Raw genomic sequence first — 19,211 nt, forward strand, 5'->3', positions numbered from 1 at the left:
TATATATATATATATATATTTGTGCATGCCAGTGCAGTGGTTCACACCTCTACCCAGTGACTGGGAAGCTGAGGTGGGAGGATGGCCTGAGACCAGGAGTTTGATACTGGCTTGGACAACATAACACGACCTATCTTTATTTAAAAAAAAAAAAAAGATATTTATAGTCAGCTTCACTGTTCACTCATGTGGAGTGCTTCTGAAGTGTTTAAGGATAGTTTCGATTTTTTGTTTTGTTTTTGAAACAGGGTTTGCTCTGTCACCCAGGTTGGAGTGCAGTGGTACAATCATAGTTGATGCAGCCTCAATTTCCTAGGCTCAGTGATGTTCTGGCTTCAGCCTCCCAAGTAGCTGGGACTACAGGTGTGTGTCACCATGCCCATCTAATTATTTTTTGTAGAGATGGGTCGTACTTTGGTCCCCAGGTTGGTCTTGAACCCATAGGGTCATGTGATCCTCCCGCCTCAGCCTCCCAAAGTGTTGGGATTACAGGCATGAGCTTCTGTGTCCAACCAACTTAGTATTTTCCTCATTTCTCTGGAAATATTATATACATTATGAAATTTTATACATGCCACTAATTCTTTTTGATAGAGTCTATATGTAAATACACTTAAAAATTAATTTGTACTGGGTTTTAAAGGATTTCTAAGCAGAAATAAACTTTAGACAGACAAATGGACACAAATTTCAAATCTTTAATTTTAAAAATCTAGAAGGTAATTTACTTGGTCATTTTCAGGAATATATCTGGTAGTCACGTGTTCACATGATGTGTGATGAATAACCAAAACTGCTGAGAAGATTTACCTTTTAAGAACAACTATAAGAACAACACTGAAGGGGTTTTGAATAGTAGTTAACAACGGCAAGTACTTCATGAATACTTGTTTTGTATCAGTAAATGAAAGGTATCTAATCCTTGCAACAATCCTGTGAGGTGGTTTTATCCTGTTTTGTGGAGATACTTTATGGGAAAGACTTAAATCTTCTATCTATTGTCCCATCACTCACAAGTGGCAAGATGGGAAATGTGTCTGAATTCTAAGATTGCTATTTTTTCCACTTAAACCTATTTAAGTTGTGTCTAAACTGAAAACTGAAATTTGGCCCCATTGTGAGCATTTGATGGAGTTCAAGAAAAAGGCAATATGAACTCAACACTAGAAATATTTTCCAAGCACAGGTGTCAGACTGAAAAAGAAAATATAATTCTAGGACACTAGCCATCTCTACAGTGAATGACATTTATGGAGTTATAATATAAATGCAGTTTACAGCCAGGTGCAGTGGCTCACACCTGTAATCCCAGCACTTTGGGAGGCTGAGGCAGGTGGATTGCCTGGCTTGTCTGAATTCCAGACCAGCTTGGATAACATGGCGAAACCATGTCTCCATTAAGAACACAAAGGTTAGCTGGGCATGGTAGTGCACACCTGTAGTCCCAGCTACTCATGAGGGTGAGGCAAGAGGATCACCTGAGCATAGGAGGTCAAGGCTGCAGTGAGTAATGATGGCATCACTGCACCCCAGCCTGGGCAACAGAGTGAGACCCTGCCTCAGAAAATAATAATCAGTTTACAAAATGGTTTACAAATTTTAGAAAATACCATGGAGGTAGACCTTTGTCTATGCCACTTATTTATGATGACAGAACAAAATGTAAAACCTACCTTGACCACATAAAATTCAAGGCTCAGTTGGAAAATTAAAGGAGGAACAGAGATAGAAATATAAGGGTGTTTATGTTCACAGCATAAAGATACTGGGGAGTAAAAAATACTATGTAACTTGAACAAGAAATAGAAGTTTAAAATATTCTTAAAAGCAATGAAGACTTCTGGTAATTGTCATGACAGAAGGAATGGGTATTGGACTTATCCTCCTACAATAGACTGTAAAACCAGACAAAGTATATGAAGAAATTGTTTTCAGGTATTGGGCCATAGTCAGGGATTACGAGGATTACAAGACTAATCCTTGAGGGAAAAGCAACTCACAAGCTAAGCCCCACAGTCACCCCAGCCTTCTGCCTGAGGGTGCATAGTGACACAGAGTCCATACAGAGTGCATTGGTGTCACTGTGTGGAAGAAACAGTTGAATTTAGGGCTGCTGAGATGGCTGGAATTTGTGGAGCAGGGTACTGGCAAGGAGGGAGCTGTGTAGCAAAGGAGCTCCAGAAATCTGAGTAGGGGTCCCCAGATGTTGGTGATGCTGTGGAACATTTGGAATGCTCATACATTGCTGACAGGCAGTGTAAAATGGTGTAATACTTTGGGCAATGGATGGCAGTTTCTTATGAGTTAAATACACACCTATCCTATGACCTGGCAATTCTACTCTTAAAACTTAGTCAATGGGTGTGAAAACATATGTCCACAGAAACACATGTATTAGAATGTTTGTAGCAGATTTATTTCCTAAGCTGTAAAAATCTCAACCCATGAACAGAATTGTGATATATTCATACAATGGAATGCTACTCAGCAATAAAGAGAAACTACTGATACATGCAGCAACATGTATTAAGTCTCAAATATTTTGAGGGGAAAAAAGTCAAGTGCTAAAGAGTACATACTGTTTGCATCTATTTATATGAAGTTGCATAATAGATATAGCTAATCTATGGTTATAGTAAATAGAACAGTGGTTGCCTTTGGCAAGTTGTGGGAATGGGATGAAGACTGATACGGAAAATGGAGAAAAAAGTTAAACTTTCTGGGGTGAGGCCAGGCATGGTGGGTCATGCCTGTAATCCCAGCACTTTGGGAGGCTGAAGCGGGCACATCACTTGACGTCATGAGTTCGAGACCAGCCTGGACAACATAGCAAAACTCCATTTCTACTAAAAATACAAAAAATTAGCTGGGCATGGTGGTGCGTGCCTGTAGTCCCAGCAACTTAAGAGGCTGTGGCAGGAGAATCACTTGAACCCAGGAGGCGGAGGTTGCAGTGACCTGAGATTGAGTTACTGCACTCCAGCCTAGGCACAGACAGGGTTTCAAAAACAAAAAAATACGGCAAACAAAAAAACTTTTCTGGGGTGATGGAAAGGTTCCATATCTTGATGGGATTGTCAGTAACACAGGCCCTATACATTTGTTAAAGCTCATTGAGCTAGCGTATTTTACCATACACACAAATTCATTAAACTGTACCCTTAAAATCTTTGCCAAACAAATTTAAAGATCAAGATAACTTGATCTCAGAAAAATTTCAAGATCAAGGTAACTAATAAAGAATTAAAAATAATGGGCTGAGCACAGTGGCTCACACCTGTAATCTCAGCACTTTGGGAGGCCGAGGTGGACAGATCATCTGAAGACAGGAATTTGAGACCAGCCTGGCCAACATGGTGAAACTCCAACTCTACTAAAAATACAAAAATCAGCCAGGTATGTTGGCACACACCTGTAATCCCAGCTTCACGGGAGGCAGCGGCAGGAGAATCGCTTGAACCTGGGAGGCAGAGGTTGCAGTGAGCTGAGATTGCACCACTGCCCCCCAGCCTGGGTGACAAAGTGGGACTCCATCTCAAAGTAAATAAAATAGTAGGGGTTGGTTGGGTGCAGTGATTCATGCCTATAATACCAGCAGTTTGGGAGGCTGAGGTGGAAGCCCAGGAGTTGGAGACCAGCCTAGGCAACAAATGGAGACCACCGTCTCTACAGAAAATTTAAAAATTAGCCAGGCATGGTGATGCATGCCTATAGTCCTAGCTATATGGGAGTCTGAGGCGGGAGGATTGTTTGAGCCTGGCAGAATGAGGCTGTAGTGAACCATGATTGTGCCACTGCACTCCAGCTTGGGTAACAGACCCTGTCTCAAAAATAGTAATAACAATAAGGATTGACTTTAGCAATTTGAATTCTTATGTTTCATAGGGAGTCAATACATTCAAAGCTGATGAATCATGAAATGATGTAAGCATATATTTCAGGTTAAGGAGTTAATTACCAAAAGAATGAAAAACAATTGGTTAACAAGGGTTGCCACTAGAGGTGGAAGGGAGAGGAGTGTGGATCATTACTTTTCATTATAAATATGCCTTTTTGCCATATACATGACTCATACTACATAGACTTACACTTTTTAAGATACAGTTTTAATAAAATAGTGGTTGTGTGACTAGATTCAGAGGACCAGCCATAGGTGATGGTCACACCGCTCTTGGTCTACAGTACTTGACCACTGACTAAAGCATTTCTGACTGGCAACTTTCTCAGATTTTGAACCTCACTTTGAAATTAGGACATCATCTGTTAAGTGTTCTGGAACAGTGCTTGTCCATAGTTTTCAACCTCAGCACTTCTGAGGAATATTAAACATTTTCAGTGGTGACTGTGGCTTTCTGCTGCAGTGATACTCAACTGAGTTGGAGGGAACACATAGTTTTAAAAAACTAATTTTGATACATACCCACAACCTAAAAGAATTTTTGGTTTCATATCACTCTACCATATATTTAGCTTCATCCTCCCAGGAAGCCTCTAGTACAGTACCTTACTTATAGTAGGTGTTCAGTAAATACTTGCTAAAGGAACCATTTTGAAAATAAATTCGTTGAAACATAATGGGGGAGTGAAGTGGCTTTTGCAATCTCCGTCCTACCCTCAAATCATATAATGCATTTTAAAGTACACAAATAACTTGATTTTCTGTGTCACTGCAGCAATGGATGATCATTGATTGCTTGGAGATGTCAGGTGTTGTGCATGTGCTCTAAGAAGCATATCTAGGGCTGGGTGTGGTGGCTCATGCTTGTAATCCCAGCGCTTTGGGAGGCCGAGGCTGGCAGATCACTTGAGGTCAGGAGTGAGTTTGAGACCAGCCTGGCCAACATGGTGAAACCCTTCTCTGCTAAAAATACAAAAATTAACTGGGAGTAGTGGCAGATGCCTGTAATCCCAGCTACTCAGGAGGCTGGGGCAGGAGAATCACTTGAACCTGGGAGGTGGAGGTTGCAGTGAGCTGAAATCATGCCATTATACTCCAGCCTAGGCAACAAGAGTGAAACTCTGTCTCAAAAAAACAAAAAGTGTATTTGGCTTCCTTAATACTGAACTGTTTCTCTGCTGAATCATTTCTCTGGAAGACACATGCTTTTCTCATTTCAGTAAATCTGGGTATGTTACACACTTCTGATCTTTCAGTAACACAATAACACTTTGTCATTTGGATGTAGGGAGATACCTATGTTGGTGAAATAATGGAAGAGCTCACATAATTGTGCCTTTTTCCAGTCTGGTTGAAGGGCCAGAGGACTAAGCACATGGACTGGAAATTGGAAGGGAGTACTCAGAAAGCAGAGTCACCTGTGCAGCAGGGACAAGACGGCATCCTAGAGGAGACAGGTGAAGATGGACTTCCTGAAGGCTTCCACCTTCTGCAGATTGATGCAGAAGGCGAGTGCCAGGAGGGAGAGACCCTGGCTGCAGGCGGGACAGCATGGTGCTCGGTGAGTGCATTCTGGCCATAGGCCTTGCATGATGGAATGTCTCAGAAACCCCTGTTTTAAGGGTGGGTACTGGTAATGAAAAGAGAGACTGGGAATGAGTTTTGTGTATTTTAAGTGATGAATTAACTTTCTGCTAACTGGTTTAATGTTTTAGTTTCATTTGAGTCATAGGAAAAGTAAAGTTCAAAAGGAATTTTTTATATACCTCTGAAGTGTCAGGAAATCTAAACCCTATCACTAATGAATTTTCTGTGACCTTGAGCAGGTCACATCTCTTTTTCTGGGGCTCTGTTTTCTCTAAACACAATCCAGTCTAGGTTTGTTTTTACGAGTAATTTCCTTTTTGTCTCCAAACTTTATATATAAATGAGAAAGTAACTGTGTCTAATGTTCGTTTTCCTTTTTGGAGCTTACGAAGTTCTCAAACAATTTTGTTTTCTGGATAAGAAAAATGTACAGAGAAAACAGAGACACTGGGAAAAGATAGTTGCAGCAAAGAAGAGCAAAAGAAAGCAAGAAAAAGAACGAAGAAAAGCCAATCGTGCAGAAAATCCAGGTGACAATAAATGAGACTGCTAGCATAATCATATTTATTTTTTAGCAAACATGTCTGCATGTTCCAAGGAGAGTAGGCATTTTGTTTAAGTAAAAGAAACATCTGGGATGTAGGACCCACTGTCCTATTTTCTTGGGAATCAAAGCATCAAAGAAAGCAAAATTTAAGGCTGCTTTTCAAATATAAGCTGTCTAATTAACATATGTGTTTATAAGCTCAGAATAGAAGGAATGATGCCAGCAACAGCTAATATTTATTCAGTGCTATGTGCTAGATTCAGTTTTAAGAATTTTACATGGATTACTTCAACGGAGACGAACTGTTATTCCCATTTTGTAGGTGAAGTGACTGACGCTTAGAGAAATTAAGTAACATAATTATGCCCAAGATAATTCAGCTAATCAATGAACAAACTGAACTTGGATTTAAACCCTGCTGTGTGCTCCAAAGCCCATATTCCTCACGAATCTGCTTTGTGTAAATCTAATGAATGAGTATCTTACACCAGTATCAAGTTTCTCTTTATATGAAAACAAAAACAAAAACAAAAACAAAAAACCTCACCTGGCTAGGGAGATTTGTTTCTTACAGAATATTATTCCTCTGGTTTTCCACTTTTATTTCTGATATTTCTGCTTTAGGCATCTGTCAGCACAGCAAACGTTTCCTGAGAGCTTTAACCAAAGAAAAACTTTTGGAAGCCAAACACTCAGGACCAAGACTATGTATCGATTTGAGTATGAGCCACCACATGTCAAAGAAGGTAGAACATCCACTGAGCCCGGAATTTTTGCTCTCATGAGGGAGGTCCAGAAGGGTGCAGCTTTCACGAAGAACATGGCCAACACCGGCTTCTGGGATTCCTCAGTAAATTAGCAAAGTGTTTGATTTTCTACACTGGGTTACTAAGTTCCAGGGTGGCTGTCGTAAAGAACCTGGAAGAGAATGTACATAGCTTGGTTTAGTTTGAAAATGTTTACCTTGTCTTCTGTTTTAAGCCCAGCATCTTTGCCTCTCTGTTCACAGTGCCCTCAGTTTGGATGCAACCTTTCACGTTCAGTTTTCCAGACACTAAATCTTTGGGAAGAGGAATATTTGCTTGATAGCATGTTGTGGGAAGATTGCCTGGTAGAAGAACTTCTTGCATTGTATATGTTTTTTGTTTTTGCTTTTGCGATGGAGTCTTGATCTTGTCACCCAGGCTGGAGTTCAGTGGCAGCTCACTGTCTCAGCTCACTGCAAGCTCCGCCTCCAGGGTTCAAGTGATTCTCTGCCTCAGCTTCCCAAGCAGCTGGGATTACAGGCACCTGCTGCCACACTCTACTAATTTTTTTTGTATTTTTAGTAGTGATGGGGTTTTGCCACGTTGGCCAGGCTGATCTTAAACTCCTGAGCTCAGGTGATCTGCCCACCTTGGCCTCCCAAAGTGCTGGGATTACAGGTGTGAGCCACTGTGCCTGACCTCAATGTCTGTGTTTTAATTGATGCTCATTCACCCCATTGATGAGGGAAGGATTCCCACACTAGAGTTCTGGGAGTGGCAGAATGCATGACATCTGACACTGGACAGATGAGAGTCAATAGCAGCTCATTCATCTCATAAACTTACAACCCAGGGGAGGAAGATACTGTGCACCATACAGGGCCTCATGGAGATTGTTAATCAAGAATAGAATGAACAACAAAGGGTTGTCCGAGGTGGGCTTTGTAGTATCCAGGGGGTGAGGTGCCCCCTTGTTACTATAGGAGGATGTGATTCACTTGTTTGGAGAATTCCATGGGCTGGCAGGGAACCAAAACTCACTGCTTAGGGATAAACAGAGACTATGCCTTGGACCTTTGATAAAAAGGGTTTCTTGAAGCCCGGAGACCTTATCTATGGGAGCAGAATTGGGAAGGGAACTATTAGGCTATCTGAAGTATTCCCAGTTTCAACAGATGTCAAGGCAGAGCATAATATTGGGCCTTGATTTTAGGCTTTATATCACAGTATGTAAATTTTAAACTCTCTTTTCAGACATCTATTGTATGTGCTAGTGTTTACATATTTTTCAGAGAAGTTAGGAAAACTGTAGATCTGAGGTTCTTACCTGAAACCTTTAGCCCTCTGAAAATGTTAACCAAGAATTCCCTACTATTATGCTGGGCACAGTGGCTCCTGCCTATAATCCCAGCACCTTGGGAGGCCAAGGCAAGAGGATCACTTGAGGCCAGGAGTTTTGAGACTAGCCTAGGCAACATAGCAAGACCCTGTCTCTGAAAAATTACAAATTAGCTAGGCATGGTGGCCTGTACCTGTAGTCGCAGCTATTCAGGAGGCTGAGGTAGGACGATCACTTGAGCCCAGGAATTTGAGGCTGCAGCGAGTTATGATTGTACCACTGCACTTGAGCCTGGGTAACAGAGCCAGACCCTGTCTTAAAAAAAAAAAATCCATACTGTTTAAGACAGCAGATTAAATCAAACCCAGAGTCTTTTTCTCCTACCTGACAAATCGAGCTAAATTGCTCTTTTTTATATAAGGGCATTGTTTATGATTCAGGGTAGAAAGTTAAAACTTCTAACCCTATTGTATTGCCTGAAGTTAGGAAGAAGGTACCAAATTTATCTGATGTTCTATAAAAACTTCTGTATATTAATCAAACCTCTTTAATATGTTAAATAGTATTATACCATAAGATTTTAGATTAAAGCTAAAATAAGAATTTCATATATTAAACATTTAACAGGGCCAGCAGGAGGGCATATTCTCAGTTTTCTACTGCCTCACTGTTTCTGGACTAGTATCATTATCTTTTGTCTGCTAGGTGTGATGCCATAGCGTGTACCACACACACACATGTACTCCTAGTTCCCGGGGTTTTCTGGAGGAGCATTCAGTGAACTTATCGTAGCAATTTCTTGATAACTAATTTAGAGTGAGTTGGCATGTTTTCACCCTGAGTTGTTCTTATTTCTTTGAAGGAATTAAGTAGACTGGCTGGACAGATTCGAAGGTTGTATGGTTCAAACAAAAAAGCTGACAGGCCATTTTGGATCTGCCTCACTGGATTCACAACAGACAGTCCCATTTATGAAGAGTGTTTGAGGATGAATGATGGATTTTCTAGTTACCTGGTAAGTCTCTTTTTACATTGTATTTGAATTGTCATCTGAAAAGTAATTGGGGAGTTATAGTAATTTCTTTTTTTTTACTTTTTCATATATATATATATATATATATATATATATATATATAATGATATAGTTTCAGTATTGAAATCTAAAAAATACTCAGAATCTCTCATTAGTTTTTACATTTAAAATTTTTTCTCATCCTCCTTCTGCATTTGGCAAAGTAATATTACCAGTGTCTAGGATTATATTTTGTATCCTGTATGTTTTATGCTAGACTGCATACTCCAGGAATATTTTTGGGAAATGCTATGACTTCTTTCTTGTTCCCATTAATGGTCAATTGGGGAACCATGAGTTTTGGGGGAAGAGTAGGAATCCTTTCAGAAGTAATAGAAATTTAAGATAAGTTTTAGGGAGTACTAAGCTACTTTTCACCTCTCTCTGGATCTCAAATGTAGTGATACATATATATGCCAGAATCCAGATCAGTTTCTAAGAAATGTCACTGAAAATGCGCGGTGTGTTTGCATTGTGTCGCTGAGATAGAGCACTTGTGGCCTTCTCCAGGAAGGTCCCAGAAGTGATGAATGTGAAAGGTGCACTGTGCGGGGCTGCACAGCCAGCTGTTTTGCTGTTACTGTCTTAACAGTCTCTCTTGTAGTGCAGCTATTTCCAGCTTTCTTCTATGTACTTTTTTTTTTCATGATTCCTTTCATAAGCCGAACAGTCCCCCGTAGTTCCCTTACTTTCCTGCCTTTTTTAGGTGATTCCCTCAGCTTTGAATTCTTCTCCTTTAGTATATGTCAATATTAATCTCTTTTGCAGCCGGACATGGTGGCTCACGCCTGTAATCCTAACACTTTAGGAGGCTGAGGCAGGTGGGTTATTTGAGCTCAGGAGTTCAAGACTAGCCTAAGCAATATGGGGAAACCCTATGTCTATTAAAAACACAAATATTAGCTGGGTGCAGAGGTATGGGCCTGTAGTCCCAGTTACTCAGGAACTTCTCTCTTCAGTTCTGCAAGGATAACTGCCTCAGGAGCCTGAGAGTCGGAGGTTGCAGTGAGCCTAGACTGTGCCATGGCACTCCAGCCTGGGTAATAGCCAGACTCTGTCTTAAAAAAAGAATTCTCCTTTCAGAAACCCAGTTCTAGCATTTCCTTCACCAGGTCATCCCTGATGTTGTTGCTCCCTCATCTGTAGTTCTGGGGCATACTCCCTGTACTGCTGTCAGAACCCTGTATCACTACTTCACTTCATAGATTTCAATGTCTGTGTCTACTTTCCCTCTTAAGTACTTTCTGAGAAGAAGCTGTATGGAGTTCCTTGATCCACACCTAGAGCCGTGCCTGTTAGACACTTTAAGCCCAGTAACTAGTTGTTGAATTTTGAGCGGTTTTTTATTTTTATTTTTATTTTTTTGAGACAGGCTGGAGTGCAGTGACACAATCTTGGCTCTCTGCAACCTCCTCCTCCTGGGCTCAAGCCATCCTCCCACTTCACCCTTTTAAGTATTATAGCTGGGACTACAGGCGCATGCCACCATGCCTGGCTAATTTTTTTGTAATTTTAGTAGAGACGGGGTTTCACCATGTTGCCCAGGCTGGTCTCAAACTTCTGAGCTCAAGTGATCTGCCCACCTTGGCCTCCTAAAGTGCTAGGATTACAGGCATGAGCTACCCCACCTGGCTGTGAGCTGTTTTAACATGGGACTGTTTGTATTTTTCAGCTAGACATAACAGAAGAAGACTGCTTTAGTTTATTTCCTCTGGAAACCCTTGTGTACCTGACTCCTGACTCGGAACACGGTACGTACTTGAATACATGGATTCATAAAGCCCATTGTTCCTAACACTGTGTTTCATAATTCTATGGCAGAATTTATTAAAGCCCCTCAAGGACATCCCCACACACAGAAAAAGTAATGCACATGAGCTGCGCTCCTCTTATGGGCAGGTGCCTCGCTGGATGCTTTGATGTGTCTTACCATGGCTCTCAGCTGCACAGACTTAGGGTTTCCATCCTCATCTGGACCTTGTGTGCTGCCTGCCAGTTCTTCCCAGTGTCCTTGGTCAGCTGCCCCACTGGCCCTTCTTGGATCAATGTTACATATTTTTTTCAAGAAAATCATTCATTTCACATAATTTTCAAATGTATTCATATTCAGCTGATCATAGTATTCTCATCTAATTATTTCACATTCTTCTGCAGTTTTAATTTTGTTTCTTTCTGAATCTAATGTTGATTTGATTAGATATGCTACAGTTTGTCTGTTTTATTTGCCATTTTAGAAAATTAGCTTTTGGTTTTATTGAGCAAGTTTTTTTTGTTCTCTATTTACTAAATTTCTACTGTTATTGTTAATAATTCTTTCCTTTTGCTTTCTTTGGATTTAGAAATTATAAAACAGATTTTATCTCACTGGCCTTCCTTTTTTCATTAGCTCTTGAAGATGTTGATCTAAACAAAGTTTACATCCTCGGTGGACTTGTGGATGAAAGCATTCAGAAGGTAAGTATACATTTCAGCCCCAACATCTGTGTTTTCAAAAGTAGTGCTTACTTTTAGAGGCATGTGCCCTGTCATAATCTCACCTAGAGGGTCTGAGAACTCAGGGTACGGGAGGCTGGGCACGGTGGCTCATGCCTGCAATCCCAGCACTTTGGGAGGCCAAGGCGGGCAGATCACACGGTCAGGAGTTCAAGACCAGCCTGGTCAACATGGTGAAATCCTGTCTCTACTAAAAATACAAAAATTAGCTGGGCACAGTACTGCATGCCTGTAATCCCAGCTACTCAGGAGGCTGAGGCAGGAGAATTCCTTGAACCAGGACCCAGGAAGAGGAGGTTGCAGTGAGCCAAGATCACGCCACTGCACTCCAACCTGGGCTACAGAGCGAGACTCCGTCTCAAAAAAAAAAAAAAAAAAAAACTCAGGGGACAGGAAGAAAGAGCCATTCCCACCTGGTTGGCCCTCTGGCTGGTGAAGCTCCCTCTGTCCTCATGAGCAATGTCAGCACAGTCAAGAGTCAGGAACTGGACTGGGCGCTGTTTGGTAATTATATAAATAGCCATTGTTGAGCTTCTCTCCTCTCTTCAGTTCTGCAAGGATAGCTCTGATCTTGACCAAGTGAGCATGGACTCAACATTCTTACCAGCTGTTTGTTCTTTGAGAGGATAGTTTGCTCGTTCTCGAGTTGACCTCTCTGCTGAAATAGTCTTATTCCAAAACTAAAAACTCCTAGGATGGTCTGGATTTTTTTTGTTGTTGTTGGAGTTTTAGAGGAATAACTGGGGTGTCACTGGAATTCTGAAATATGTTTGTTATACAGGTATTAAGATAATTTTGTTTATATTTACTAATTAACATATCACATAGATAAGAAATATATATAAAAAAAAGAGTAGTCAAAAATAAGTCTCTTTCCTAACTTTGTCTCCCAGTTCCCCTCCCGAGAGTCAAGTTTTCTTGTCTATCCTTCTTGAGACATTATATGAACACAAAGCAAATGTGTGTGCGTGTATATTTTACATATATGTAGATGTGTTCTATCTATTCCTGCATGTATGAGCTATACATATATTTAACACAGACGCTAGGTTAATTTAATTGCATTTATTTAAAAAACATTCATATTCCATGACTCCACAGTGATCATCTAGAAAATGAGTAGGGGGTACTTACAGAAGAACACGAGCTAATAAATGAGGAATGCATAATAGAATTAGAAAATCATCATTTTGTCACTCCTAATATAATCATTGACTCAGACAATTGAAAGAAAAGTTGTGGAGGAACTGGCTGTTTACATGGTCTCAAAGTATCACCCTACAGATAACAAAGGCAGAGATTTACAATTAAGAGTAAAGCATTCCAGTGGTCACCATCTTATCTAAATTTGATCAAACTCAGTATCACTCATAGAGGTACAATCTCTGCCTCCTGAGGTGAAGCATTCTTGCCAAAAAGTTTTTTCTTTTTCTTTTCTTTTTTTGAAGCAGGGCCTTGCTCTGTTGGCCAGGCCAGAGTGCACTGGAGTGATCATGGCTCACTGCAACCTCGAACTCCTGGGCTCAAGCAATCCTCCCACCACCTCAGCCTCCTGAGTGGTTGGGACTACAGGACCATGCCACCCGACTAGCTGTTTTTAATTTAATATATATATATTTTTTGAGACGTGGTCTCACTCTGTTGCCCAGGCTGGAGTGCAGTGGTACGATCATGGCTCACTACACCCTCAATTTCTCGGGCTCATTTGAACCGCCCATCTCAGCCTCCTGGGTAGGTGGCATAACAGGTATGTGCTACCACACCCAGCTAATTTTTATATTTTTTGTAGAGACAGGGTCTGACCATGTTTCTCAGGCTGGTCTTGAACTCCTGGACTCAAGCAATCTACCCACCTCAGCCTCCCAAAGTGCTGGGATTACAGGCATGAGTCACTGTGCCTGGCCTAGTTTTAGAATTTTTTTGTAGAGACAGAGTCTCAGTATGTTGCCTAGACTGGTCTGAAACTCCAGGGCTCAAGCAATCCTTCTGCCTCAGCCTCTCAAAGTGCTGGGATTACAAGTATGAGCCACTGAGTCCAGCCTAGTTTTTAAAATTTTTGTAGAGACAGGGTCTTACTGTGTACCCCAGGTTGGTCTGGAACTTTTGGACTCAAGCAATCCTCTCACCTCGGCCTCCCAGAGTGCTGGGATTATAGGTGTGAGTCAACTCACCTGGCTCAGAAAATGTTTAAACTGAATTTAATCATGAGGAAACAGACAAATCCAGAATGTGGATATTCTGCAAAACAACTGGACTAAGGCAAGAGGCTGTTTTAGATTGAAGAGGTTCGGCCAGGCACAGTGGCTCATGCCTATAATCCCAGCACTTAGGGAGGCCAAAGCACGCAGATCACTTGAGGCCAGGAGCTTGAGAAGCACTTAGGGAGGCCAAGGAAGGGGGATCACTTGAGGCCAGGAGTTTGAGATCAGCCTGGGCAACATAGTGAGAACCCATCTCTACAAAAAAATTAGGAAAAGAAAAAAAGGTTAAAAAACCATTATAACCAAATGTAGTATGTGAGCCTTGACTGAATTGTGCATTGAGAGGAAAGCTTTATAAAAGACAGTTTGGTGAGAGTTGAGGAGATTTTAATATAGATTATGTATTAAGTGGAATTACAGAATAATTTAAAAGTTTCTTTGAGGTGAAAATGACATGTGGTAAGGTAGGTGAATGTCATTGTTCTTAGATGCATGCTTAAGTATTTAGTGAAGAAGTATTTGAAGCTTACTTTCAAATGGTTCGGCAAATTATTTTTTATTGCGGCAAGGTCTTGCTCTGTCATCCGGGCTGAGTGAGGTGGTGCAATCATAGCCTGCTGCCATCTTGAACTCCTGGTCTCAAGCAGTCCTCCCACCTCAGCCCCCTGAGTACCTAGAACTATAGGCTCATGCTACCACAACCAGCTAATTTTTTTTTTTTTTTTTCTGTATTTTTGTTAGAGACGAAGTCTTGCCATGTTGCTCAGGCTGGTTTTGAACTTCAGGCCTCAGGCAATCCTTCTGTCTCAGCCTCCAAAAGCAGATTACAGTCATGAACCACCATGCCCAGCCCAAAATAAATATTTATATACCAAGAGAGAGAAGCAAAATATTAACTGGTGATTCTAGATTACAGGAATGAGTATTGACTGTATTATTAACTTTTCTTAGGTTTGAAATATTTCCAAGTGAAAAATCTGGAGGGCTAGAGGACTGCTTGAACCCAGGAGTAGAGGCTGCAGAGAACTGTGATCACCCCACTGCACTCCAGCCTGGGTGATGTGACATAGTGAGACCCTGTCTCTAAAAAAAATACAATAAATTAATTAAAAGTTTATTAGTCTTTCCTGCAGTGGGGTGACAGCCCCCCCAACCCCCTTTGTTTTAAACAAGTCCTTGATCTGCTGCCCTGGCTGGAGGGCACTGGCACAATCACAGCTCACTGCAGCCTCAACCTCCCAGGCTCAAATGATATCCCCACTTCAGCTTCCCAAGTAGCTGGGAGCACAGGTGGGTGCCATAACGCCCAGCTAATTTTTTGTTGAGTTGAGGTTTCACCATATTGCTCATGCTGGTCTTGAACTCCTGGGCTCAAGTGACCCACCTGCCTCAACCTCCCAAAGTGCTGAGATTGCAGGCATGAACCATGGTGCCTAGCTGACCGTCCCTTTTCTGAGGTAGTAAAGTTCAGAGGGTCAGTGAGCAGTGCATGACTTATAGATGTTTAGTTTTAACACATTGTGTTCTTTTATCTGCCCACCAACATTTAAACTGAAACAACTGGAAGATTTGTGAGATGTTTATAACTTTTTGGTTGTTATTGGAGTTTGGCTTCTTCACAGAAATAAGCTAAGAACATTTCTTCAAGGAGAGCCATTTTATTATGAATTATTGTGCAAAGAACAGAAACTAGATTGTAAGCTCTTCTAGGGCAACACCCAAATATCCTACTCTAACTTTGAATTTTGCACTCTAGTTTGAAGTGATTATAAGGAATGAGACTTGAAAAAATTTTTTTTCTATCATAGCTCATATATGCAAAGGATTTTTTTTTTTTTTTTTTTTTTTTTTTTTTTTTTTTTTGAGATGCAGTCTTGCTCTGTCACTCAGGCTGGAGTGTAGTGGCGTGATCTCAGCTTACTGCAACCTCCACCTCCTGGGTTCAAGTGATCCTGCCTCAGCCTCCCAAGTAGCTGGGACTACAGGCACCCACCAGCATGCCCGGCTAATTTATGTATTTTTAGTAGAGACGGGGTTTCATCATATTGGCCAGGCTGGTCTCAAACTCCTGACTTTGTGATCTGCCCACCTTAGCCTCCCAAAGTGCTGGGATTACAGATGTGAGCCACTGCACCCGGCCTATGCAAAGGAGTTTTATCCTTTCAAATAAGTCCTCATCAGAGTTGTATCACTTAAAACGTTTTTGGAAGTTCTCTTGAAATTGTGTTTCACGTGAGAGGCAGGTAATCCAGTGTCAGCACCAAAAAGGTACTAGGTCCGCTTCACACTATTCCACCTGGTTAGACCACATTAATGATGGCCAGTTATGGGACTGTAAACAAAAAGATATTGACTAGTTAGAACAAGTTCTAGCTGAATGATGAGGGGACTTGAAACTAAGTCATAGTCAAAGAAGAGCTGACAAAACAGAGGCTACAGTCTGGAAACCAGAGGATTCCTAGGGGCATGACCACTGTCTTCAAGTTTCTGAATGGCCATCTTGTGGAAGAGCCATCTTGTATGATCTGGCCTTGGGGGAATAGACTAGGATGAATGAGTGGAAGTCTCAGAGAAAACAGAGAATTTGTCTCAAGATCAAAAAAGACTATCCTGTCAGCTGGTACTATCAAAGTTACAGTAGATTGTCCCAGGATGCATGAACTCCTTGTCACAGGAGCTGTCCATTGAGTGGCCACATGGCCACTTGGAGAAGTCTTAGAGAACAGACAAACATTGTTTGGAGTTAGATAGTTAGCACTACTGAGACCCCTTCCAAGCCTCTGCGTGCGGATTATCCCAGTAATCTGAAACTTTCTCTTTAATCCTGAAATTTTATGTAGAAAATTTTTTCTGTGCTTCTTACAAGGCAGCAAATGTAGTTTGACTGAGTCATGACTTAGTCTGAGGGACTTCATGACTGAGGGACATCTTACAAAGAGACATCAGTTTCTGTATTCTGACCCTAAATGGCCTCAAATTGATGGACTTCTTATGACTCCTTTTTGCAGTTTTCAGAGCTCCCCCCGCTTTTTTTTTTTTTTTTGAGACAGGGTCTCACTCTGTCACTCAGGCTAGAGTGCAGTGGTGCAATCATGGCTCATTGCAGCCTTGACGTATGTCCCAGGCTCAAGTGATCATCCAACCTCTGTCTCCAGAGTAGCTGGGACTACAGGCACACCATTAACTTTTTTATTTGTAGAGACAGGGTCTCCCTATGTTGCCCAGGGTGGTCTTGAACTCCTGGGCTCAAGCAATCCTCTGGCCTCAGCCTCAAAGTGCCGTGAGCCACTGCACCTGGCCCATCTTCTTTTAGTTGAGCTGTCTGTTCTCACACCTTAATGCCACTTGTGGTAGTGGTGTACCTATCTTGAATCTTGTCTACCTTTTTTCTAATTAATTTGATGCTGCCCGTTGGCAATGAGCTGGAAGTTCCAGACTTCGAGAACTGGGTCTTACCTAATTAGGGCCTGGAATGTGCTCCGATTGACTGCTTGGGCCTTTTGATGCCTACTGTAGCCGCAGATATGCCTCTTTTGCTTATTCCCTTCTTGGTTTTAAGTGGTAATGAGTGGAGGACTGTGGATAAGTGATCCCCCAAAGTCAGATGTCACATAAGCTCTTTCTTTAGACAGTTAGCTCATTATCTGCAGTTTCTTCCATCCCACAGTAAGCTACTTATTTTTAATGCTGTATGTATTACAATGAGAATATACTCATGTATAACTTTTATAAGAAAACTATTTAACTGTGTATTTACAGAAGGTGACATTTCAAAAGGCCCGGGAATACTGTGTCAAGACTGCACGCTTGCCAATCCAGGAATACATGGTCAGAAACCATAATGGAAAAAACTATCATTCAGAGATATTAGCCATCAATCAAGGTAATTCTTACACGGCCCACATCCAGTGTGGTGAGTTCTGGTGCTGCTGCTTTACACTGTGTTTAAGTGGCGTTTGAGTCAGTCTCCTCTGTGACTAATGTGTGTGGACTTTATTGCATGCACTTTGTGACATGTATTCTGGCCACTACGAGGTATTTATTTTCTTCCTTGTCACTACGTTAAAGATAGTTTAAATTGTCCCCTTGGCTGGGTGTGGTGGCTCATGCCTGTAATCCCAGCACTTTGGGAGGCCAAGGTGGGCAGATCACCTGAGGTCAGGAGTTTGAAACCAGCCTGGCCAAGGTTGATGCCTACTGTAGCCGCAGATATGCCTCTTTTGCTTATTTCCTTCTTGGTTTTAAGTGGTAATGAGTGGAAGTGGTAATGAGTGGAGAACTGTGGATAAGTGATCCCCCAAAAAGTGAGATGTCACAAGCTCTTTGTGTGACATCACATGGTGAAACCTCCTCTCTACTAAAATACAAAAATCAGCCGGGCCTGATGGTGCGCACCTGTAATCCCAGCTACTCCACAGGCTGATGCATGAGGATTGCTTGAACCTGGGATGCAGAGGTAGCAGTGAGCCGAGATTGTGCCACTGCACTCCAGTCTGGACAACAGTGAGACTGTCTCCAAAAAAAAAAAAAAAAGGCCAGGTGTGGTAGCTCATACTTGCATCCCAGCCCTAGAATATCCTGCTTTTAACCTCTCACTGACCAGTGAATTCCTGTTTGATCTTCAGCGTTCAGTTCAGGAGTTCAGGAGCATCTTGGCTGGCTTCTTTCCCCATCCCAGGCCATGACAGGCCCTTCTGTTCCCATTTTACCGTGTTCCTTTCTGTTACATGCTATCCATTCACAGGCCTGTATCTTTCAGGGTAGGCTGAGGTCCTTGAGAGCAAGCAGAGCCTGTGTCCTTGCCTCGTTTCCCCCTAGGACCTTAGTACCACGTGTGGTGCAGAGTAGGTTTGTCAAATGAAATATTACAGAACATCCTTTTCATTACTCATTTACCTGTTCTTTTTTTCCTCTGTGTTTTCTGTTTACTGCCAGTGTTTGATATCCTGTCCACTTACTTAGAGACTCACAACTGGCCTGAAGCATTGAAGAAAGGAGTTTCTTCAGGAAAAGGCTATATTCTTCGGAACTCAGTGGAATGATGGGCCTAAAGAGTGCAGCTGTGTGGCCAGGTGCAGTGGCTCACGCCTGTAATCTCAACGCTTTGGGAGATGGAGGCGGACAGATCATCTGAGGTCAGGAGCGCCAGACCAGTCTGGCCAACATGGTGAAACCCTGTCTCTAACGAAAATACAAAAATTAGCCTGGCATGGTGGCACACACCTGTTGTCCCAGCTACTCAGGAGGCTGAGGCAGGAGAATCACTTGAGCTCAGGAGGTAGAGATTGCAGTGAGCCAGGATTTCACCACTGCACTCCAGCCTGGGTG

The 19,211-nt window shown here is 41.9% G+C and overlaps 2 protein-coding genes across 9 annotated transcripts in view; one reads left to right on the forward strand and one right to left on the reverse strand.

Annotated features, from left to right (window-relative positions):
- The window catches only part of EXOSC3 (exosome component 3), a 75,096-nt gene that overhangs the window by 42,039 nt on the left and 13,846 nt on the right, over positions 1 to 19,211 (reverse strand). Inside the window, exons 5-6 of one of the 6 annotated variants that reach the window (XR_005202534.1) lie at positions 17,340 to 17,570; positions 16,222 to 16,597 (exon numbers count right to left, since the gene is read on the reverse strand). The exons of 1 other annotated variant lie outside the window; for it this stretch is intronic. The gene's annotated coding sequence lies outside the window, so the exon portion shown is untranslated. 4 more of the 6 variants (XM_037743715.1, XM_037743714.1, XM_037743712.1 and 1 more) reach the window with 4 other exon arrangements.
- The window catches only part of TRMT10B (tRNA methyltransferase 10B), a 22,187-nt gene extending 2,976 nt beyond the window's left edge, over positions 1 to 19,211 (forward strand). Inside the window, exons 2-9 of one of the 3 annotated variants that reach the window (XM_017543206.2) lie at positions 5,245 to 5,459; positions 5,907 to 6,015; positions 6,657 to 6,778; positions 8,980 to 9,132; positions 10,862 to 10,940; positions 11,576 to 11,643; positions 17,643 to 17,766; positions 18,819 to 19,161. In XM_017543206.2, coding sequence (XP_017398695.1) covers positions 5,274 to 5,459; positions 5,907 to 6,015; positions 6,657 to 6,778; positions 8,980 to 9,132; positions 10,862 to 10,940; positions 11,576 to 11,643; positions 17,643 to 17,766; positions 18,819 to 18,925 — 948 coding nt within the window. In that variant the 5' untranslated portion in view covers positions 5,245 to 5,273 and the 3' untranslated portion in view covers positions 18,926 to 19,161. Of the gene's footprint in view, positions 1 to 5,244; positions 5,460 to 5,868; positions 6,016 to 6,656; positions 6,779 to 8,979; positions 9,133 to 10,861; positions 10,941 to 11,575; positions 11,644 to 17,642; positions 17,767 to 18,818 lie in introns of those variants that run through there. The other 2 variants (XM_037743709.1, XM_037743710.1) reach the window with 2 other exon arrangements.

Source organism: Cebus imitator, unplaced genomic scaffold (assembly GCF_001604975.1).
Source record: "Cebus imitator isolate Cc_AM_T3 unplaced genomic scaffold, Cebus_imitator-1.0 Scaffold149, whole genome shotgun sequence".
In the NCBI taxonomy this organism is placed as follows: domain Eukaryota; kingdom Metazoa; phylum Chordata; class Mammalia; order Primates; family Cebidae; genus Cebus; species Cebus imitator.